We start from the raw sequence: 7,783 nt of genomic DNA, 5'->3' as shown, positions 1-7,783 counted from the left end.
CCAAAACCTTTAGCCATCACAGGCCTTTATAGCTGACACTGGGCATTTCTCATTTAAAGGTCCTCTGTCACATACAGCTATTTCATGCACAATCACCCCTGTGCTTCCACAAATATATCCCTATCCGTGAGACTCTGGGGGGGAGGGAGGGAGGGGGGGTGTAGGGGGGGGGGGGGGGGTCACTCTTACCCTTCACGGCAGGCTGCCCTCTCGCTCTGCTCTGGCTGTCCGTCATACGGCAGGGAGGCTCCCGTTGCCTCGCCACGGCGACGGCGATCCCCACGGGCGGCTGCCGCACCTCCCCCTCGCCGTGCCCCGCGGCCTCGCTCAGCTCGCGGCCCCGTCCGCCGCAGTCGGACCGCTGGCCATCGCCGGACGACGCCGACGACCTCCGGGGCGGCAGCACGGGCTTGGTGCCCTGCAGCGAGCAGCTGGTCTTCAGGCTCCCCAGCCCTCCGAACGGCGTCTTCTGGGACAGAGGCTGCTGCTGCTGCTGCTGTTGCTGCTGCTGCTGCTGGGTGGTGTACTTCAGCAGGTTCTTCATGGCCCCTGGATCTGTGGCTGGAGGCCCCTGCGGGGGCCCCTGGGGGGGTCCTTGGGGAGGCCCTTGGGGGGGCCTGTGCGCCAGGGCTGGGGCGGGAGGAATGGCTGGGGGGCCGGGCCCTGGGGCGAGAGGGACTGGAACAGGGACCGGTGGGGCCATGGCAGGGTGCTGTCTGGCTCCGTTAGCACTGATGGAGCTCATGTAGACGGCGGACTGCTGCTGCTGCTGCTGCTGTTGCTGCTGCTGTCGCTGGGTGTCCGGCCGCTGGGGCGTGGGGGGCCACGGCTGCACCTCCGGAGGCGGATGCCCTTGCCGAGAGTAGCTGTACTGGAGGTTTGGGTTGGGGTTGTGGCTAGCGTTATGGTTGTGGTTGGTGTTGTGACTGTGATTGGGGTTGTGGGTGACGTTGTGGCTGTGGCTGGGGTTGTGGCTGTGGTGAGTCTGGCTCTGGTTGGAGCTGGGGTTGAGGCCGTGGGTCGGATTGTGGGTCAGGTCTATTTTCCTCTTGGGGTCGTGACCTCCGTTGGTCGGCGCCGGTTCCAGACCGGGCGTGCCGGAGCCCGTTCGGCCGTGCTGCTGATGCCGTATGCGGGCGACCTTCTGCCCGTCCCTCTGCATTGAGCAGCTGCCGCTTCCACCGCCGCCGCCGCCGCGCCCGTCCTGACCCAGGGGTTTAGCCGTCAGGGGCGAGTGGTTGGGAGGGGGCCCCGGGTGCGAGCAGTCTCTGTAGGCCTGAGCGGTGACGTAGAGCTGCTGCTGTTGTTGTTGTTGTTGTTGTTGTTGCTGCTGCTGCTGGTGGCTGGCTTTGGGCTGCTGAGCTGGAGGGGCTCTGGAGGGGTCTGGATCTACGCTGCGGGAACGTGCCGGGGACGCCTGTGGGGTCCTGTTCTGAAGCTGAGCCGCCTGCTGCTGCTGCTGTTGTTGTTGTTGCTGTTGTTGTTGCTGCTGTTGTTGTTGTTGTTGTTGCTGTTGTTGTTGCTGCTGTTGTTGCTGTTGTTGTTGTTGCTGTTGCTGTTGTTGTTGCTGTTGGAGCTGTTGATGGCTGAGCGCCCAGTCGGGGCCTTTCTCTGCCTTCCTGTAGGACATCTGCTTCCTGTGCCACGCCTGAGCGTGCCCGTCGCTGCCACCGCTCTTCTGCAAAGCCTTCTCTTTGGCACTGCCGCCCCCGTTGCCAATAGCATGGCACTCCGGGCTGCCCAGCTGAAAAGACCCGTTGGCCTTTTCCCCGGGCTGCCCGACGGCTGGCCCGAACGTTGGCACGACGGCCTTCTGCTCGACCAGCACAGGGCCAGTCCTGTGGGGCATGGGGGGGTTGGGCAAGGGCGCGGGCGGGTGCGGGTAGAGGAGCTCCGGGTGAGGGGGGTTGTAGTGCCCGTGCGCGTGCGGGTGGTGCGGGTGGAACTGCAGGCAGTGGAAGCCCCGCGGGTGCCCGGCGCCGCCAGCAGGGGGCAGCGTGTGTGGCGGGAGGGCGGCGTAGGGCAGCGAGTGCTGCTGCAGGCCGCCACCAGCCTGCTTGCGCTGGACGCAGTCGGCCACGTTCGGCTGCTCGCTGATGCGCATCTCGCCCCGCACGCGGTCCGGGAACGGGCCCCCGACGCCCTCGCCGCAGCTGGAGCTCTTGGAGACGCCGACGCCGCCGCCTCCACCACCACCACCACCCCCGCCACCGCCGCTGGCGCTACCTCCTCCACCTCCACCTCCGCCACCTCCACCTCCACCACCACCACCGCCTCCTCCTCCTCCTCCTCCGCCGCCGCCGCCGCAGTGGCTGCTGGGAGACTTGCTGTTGAGCAGGCAGGCGCTGAGCGGCGTGGCGACGGCCTGGGGGTGCGGAGCTCCCGGGTGCATGCTGCCGTCCTCCATGCTGAGCGCGGGGTGCGCGGCGGGGTGCTGGTGGTGATGGTGGTGGGGGTGGGGGTGGGGGTGGGGGTGTCCGTGGTGGTGGTGATGGGGGTGTCCGTGGTGCGGGTGCTGGTGGGGGGGCTGTGGGGTGTGCTGGTGGAGCCGTTGGGCCTGGGCGTGGACCTGCTGCTGCTGGGGGTGTTGGTGTTGGGCCTGGCCGCTCTGCGGCGGAGCCTGCGTCTGCTGGAGCTGATGCGATTGGTGCTGCTGTCTCTGCTTGGCTTCCTGCTTGCTGCTCATTGGCTCCTTCTGCCGGCTGGACACGGACATGCCTCGCTCGGGGGTCTTTGCGCTAGAGCCTCCCCCTTGCCCCGCCCTGGAGATTGGCGGCATGCTGTGATTGGCCGAGAGGAGAGTTTGAGAGGGGAGCCCTCTCAAGTAGAAATTCTCTGTCAAACAAAAAGTACATTTTAATGATAAAGACGCTCATTATAACGAGGTCAATATAATGACAGCGACAGCTAATGAATAATTAACGTCCACGGATGAGGCTCTGATGTCTGACAGGTGAAAAACACTTACCTTTTTGAGTGTCATAGAAACGGTGTTGGCCGTAGAGGACACCGCTGTTGGCATGGTGATCCAAAGGGCCCATGGGAAGGAAGGTGTGGGTGAGCGTCCCTGAGAAACGAGGATACCCTGTAGCCGCTGAGGAGGTGAGGGGACAAGAGAGCAACGTACAGTGATCAGTGACCACAGCAGAAACAGAGAACTGACCACTAGCCACTCTAGAGGGTGTTGTCGTTTACCGGTGTGACTACTGAAATGTCCAGAGTCCATCTCTCTAGTACCCATCAATATTTCACGCTGGGTGAGTTTGTCTGTGTGTATCTGAACAGATTTGTATTGTTTTTTTGATGAGATGTGTGTGCAAGTGGAAAGCTTATCTTTATATACAGAGAGAATAAAACCATAAAACACTCTGTGCAGCCTAAACAGCTCCACACAAAGAATAGAAATATACTGAAAAGCAGAATCTCAGACACACATGTGACACACACACACACACACACACACACACACACACACACACACAAATTGGCCCCTGACTGACAAAGCAGCAGCAGCTGAGTAAGATGTTTTCCTCAGGAAGCTTTCCTCCTGATTGCCGCTCAGCAAATTTGCAAATCCGCAGCACAAAGACAAGGTGTCAGACAGGCAGCCGGATCAGCCGAGAGCAAGCGAGAGGACCGAGGACTACACTCCAAGTAGTCCAAGTAAACGGTCCAAGTCTACACCTACAGTATAATGAGGCTCATCTAAAGACTGAAGGCTGGATCTGGTCTGAGTGTGGGTTACAAAGAAAACGAGGACGGAGGTTGAAAGTGGAGCATCTCCCCAGCACATGCCCACCAGTGGTCCAGAATCATTCAACGTAATTGAACAACTGACCACTTCCTACATCACGTAATCAATTGTGTCGTCACACCAACAAAGAGGAAAATGGAGGAAGAAATGTCTCAGGACAGACTGAGATGAAACATCTGAGAACATCAAAGAGACACCGGAAATTCGAGCAGAGACAGAAATACAAAGGCAGACAGGTAAGACAAAAAAAAAAAAAGAAAGAAAGTCAGCCTGAGGCGACCATAAGGGCGGGCCATTTCAAAAGGTTAGTGGACAAGACAGTGACCATCAGGTCCTCACCTTCATGTGAGTGGGGGAACCAGATCTGCGAGGTGCCGGAGTGGGAGGAGGGGGAGGACGGAGGCCTGGAGGGGTGGGGAGGGTGAGACGGGGCCGAGCCCAAGCCACTGGCCAGGAAGGAGCCCATGAAGGAGGAGGACGAGTTCCCCACCAGTCCACTGCCTATGGAGGGAGAGAGAGGGAGAGAGAGAGAGAGAGAGAGAGAGGAGAGAGAGAGAAAGAGAAAGAGAAAGAGAAAGAGGAGAGAGGGAGAGAACATGAAGCCCACTCCATATTTCATCATCAGAGGGTAAATTGAGCATAACAGTGCGGCAATATGTGTTATTTTTCTGGAAAGTACCGAAAATGCCCTAGTTTTGATTTATACGTGCATCTTTTCATTCAGGAAGCACGTACTGTACAGTGCACACTCTTGAGTATTGTGAACAATATGATGGTTGCCATACTTCACAATAATAACAATAATAAACAAACGTCTTCCCACCGCAAATGGGTGGCCAAGGTACTGGTCCGTGATTGCTGAATGCTACATTAACTGGTTCATAAAGGAATCCATACATAATATCCATATAGACGTCCATCAGCCACACCACAACAGTAAACCCACTAAGTACACTCCTGTTCCTGTTCACACACCCCCTGAGCTCAGCTCCTGTTAGACACACTTTGACTTCTCTTCTTGGGAACTGTGGGGGTGCTAATCTATTCCAGATAGGGCCGGGTAATCCTCCCTGATGCCTCATCTATTTTACACACATCTTAGGGTAACAGAGGAAACCCCTACACATACACATACATACACACACAAACACATAAACACACACACACACACACACACACACACACACACACATAAACACACACACACACACACACACACACACACACACACACACACACACACACACATAAACACACACACACACACACACACACACACACACACACACACACACACACACACACACACGGTAATAACGGCACATGGGAATTGTCTTGATCATTTGTTAAACTGCCTCAACAACACAACAATAAAACTACAAAGTACAAAGATGTCAGTGAGCATGCCCCCACCACCCAGCCTATCACCCCTCACACATGTATCACCACACCACAAACATTGCCCCCAAATTCCAAGCCTTGGTTTCCTTTCTAATGTTCAACTTTCATGTCTTTACTTCTTTTGATCAGATAATTACTTAATTGCCAAAAGCGAGACTTCAAAGATAGCGTTTCTAATAAATGGGGCCCTTTAAAAACCACAATGAAATCCAGAGAGTCGCTTTGTGCACACATGGGCAAGACGCAGTACAGTCTTCCTTCTCCTCATACATACTGTACCTGGACACAGTCTCCTCAGTCACAAGTCCTGGCTGCCCATGGCCCTGCTGATAATACAGTACAAGTCTGTAGACAAAACTCTAAAGACAGACCACTTTCCCAAGACCGAATCCGGAATCCATTCAGAATGTAATCAGTCCCCTCTGTAAACTGCCAAACCATAACGCAACAACTCATATCCTCACTCATGCCAATACAGACACTACGATACACTTTCGAGGGGCCGTTTCTTCTGAAACACATCAAAGGATTAAAAACAAAAAAACTCCATCTCACTCACCTACTAAGAACATTGTGACAGTGATCGACACGACAGTGATCCTCAACAGATGCCTCTTATGTCAAGATACAGGTTACACACAAACGCACGTCACTTCGCGGGGTCCACCCCAGCCGAGTTGTACGAGCGCGGAAAACACACACGCTGTGACCGTCCGGCAGTGAGCAGCTGGAGCACACACTGTCTCCGACGTGGAGCGAGTGGACTGAGCGGACGATTCTGGACTGGGTACCGTTTAAGTGACTCAGCGACCGTTTCCTCTCAGCAGCACCAAGTGGTGAGCGGCAGTCTCACATGGCTACTGGAGAGGGGGATTTCCTTATAACGGGGCGAACGGCATCTTGAAAACATTACAAGAACTGGTAGCCAAATTCCTGTTGGTCTGTGTCGACAACTGGGACCATCGAGCATACTCTGGAGGTGTCCTGCTTTTTCCTGTTGTTGTGTTCTGGGAACCCCCAGGACTGCGAGAAAGTAGGGGGCGGAGAGGGAGGATAGATATGGGATACCTCCATCTCCATTGCGCACTCACACACAGACAGCACACACAGCACATGCTTGATCAGTGAGTCTGATGGATGTGGTGAGTGTGGAGGTGTGGAAAGGATGAAGAACAGGAAGAAAAGTGGTTTGAATATTCATTACGGAAACTATTTCCCTTTTAGGCTACATGTGAGAGAAGTAGGCTAAGTTAGTTAGACTTTAGTGTGCTTAGATGTTTAATGGATCTCTCCCTCTCTCTCTCTCTCTCTTTCTCTCTCAGTGTGTGTGTGAGAGAGAGAGAGAAGGAGAGAGAGTGAGAGAGATACAGACAGACAGACAGACAAACACACAGAGAGAGACAGATATAGAGGAGGAGAGAGAGGACTCCAAAGAAAGAAAAGGTCTGACAATACATCAACCGAATAAACAGACTACAAAAGAAAATGTAAAATAATAATCACTTAGGATTCAAATATTATACAGTAAAACATTCACAATGAATGACATTTAACCTGTATACCGATCACTAATATATTGTAACCACACAACTTAATCCACAAAGACAGGCACATAATAGAATAATCTTCACCTAATTGCATACTAAGCTTATGTAAATAATGTCATTAGTCTATTCGATAATGTATGGCATGATAGTCCTTAATTCATTCTCTGAGCTAACGGACTAACAGCATCATTAGTTGTGATATTAAGCATTCAGTCCCATGCTATGGAGTCTAGAGGCTTTGATTAATTAACTGCTGTTTGGAGAAAAAAAACAGTAGCAATCAGCCTTTCAACAGTGCACAACAGAGTTATCAGTCTCCCTGCACTGAACTATTAAGTCAGTAAGTATCTTCATTAGCCTTCATGTGCTGAGCTAACATGCTAACATCTCAGGCCCAGGCTGATTCCATTAAACACAGGCCCCAGGATCTGAGTCATCATTTGTCTCCATGGAAACAGGTAGACCAACACAAAGACTGAGGCCATGCCTACAGACACAGACATGTGAACAGACACACAAATACAAGCCCGAGTGTGTGGATGTGTGCTGTTTCTGAATATACAGTAGTTTGAATGAATGGTTATCTATTAATACATGGATAATGGGCTATTATGTGTAAGTGTTGTAGTCACTGTCCATCTCACAATAGCATATGTTTTTGTGCTTGGTCAATGGCAGTAATATTTTTGGTTGTAATTTTGGAAGTCCTGGGCAGACAGGTATGCAAGCTTCTATTTTGGGTCCAGGAAGGAAGAAAAAGCATGTCTGTCTGTCTGCGCCTCGTCTGCGCCTCATCTGCGGCTCAGTGGGTCGTCCTTCTCTGGTCACCAGACATCTAGCTTTGCCATCTACCAGAGAAACCGCCACATGTCCTTCATATCCTGAGTTGGAGACTCATCCTGTTCAGTTCCCCGGGGTTCACAAATATTCCTCTTTTACTGGTTTGACAGGGTTTGGCAACACTAACTACAGTGAGAGGTTGTGTCTAAACAAGTTAAGAAGTATTTGCATAAAATTGGTATCTCTCTAGCCGATCTTTACTGTAATACAGTTCAGTACTCTGCTAGTGGTGCTTTTCAAT

The 7,783-nt window shown here is 53.1% G+C and overlaps 1 protein-coding gene across 1 annotated transcript in view; it reads right to left on the bottom strand.

The window, feature by feature from the left end:
* The window catches only part of LOC134077650 (BAH and coiled-coil domain-containing protein 1), a 29,776-nt gene extending 22,239 nt beyond the window's left edge, over nucleotides 1-7,537 (bottom strand). Inside the window, exons 1-7 of the mRNA XM_062533351.1 lie at nucleotides 7,531-7,537; nucleotides 7,088-7,189; nucleotides 4,094-4,255; nucleotides 2,969-3,094; nucleotides 2,570-2,835; nucleotides 2,329-2,434; nucleotides 190-2,184 (exon numbers count right to left, since the gene is read on the bottom strand). Coding sequence (XP_062389335.1) covers nucleotides 190-2,184; nucleotides 2,329-2,434; nucleotides 2,570-2,835; nucleotides 2,969-3,094; nucleotides 4,094-4,255; nucleotides 7,088-7,189; nucleotides 7,531-7,537 — 2,764 coding nt within the window. The remainder of the gene's footprint in view (nucleotides 1-189; nucleotides 2,185-2,328; nucleotides 2,435-2,569; nucleotides 2,836-2,968; nucleotides 3,095-4,093; nucleotides 4,256-7,087; nucleotides 7,190-7,530) is intronic.
* Nucleotides 7,538-7,783: the final 246 nt, after the last annotated feature.

This window comes from Sardina pilchardus, chromosome 3, assembly GCF_963854185.1.
Source record: "Sardina pilchardus chromosome 3, fSarPil1.1, whole genome shotgun sequence".
NCBI lineage: Eukaryota > Metazoa > Chordata > Actinopteri > Clupeiformes > Clupeidae > Sardina > Sardina pilchardus.
Note: the sequence above shows the minus strand (reverse complement) of the source record. Positions and strands in the feature narration are given on the sequence as shown.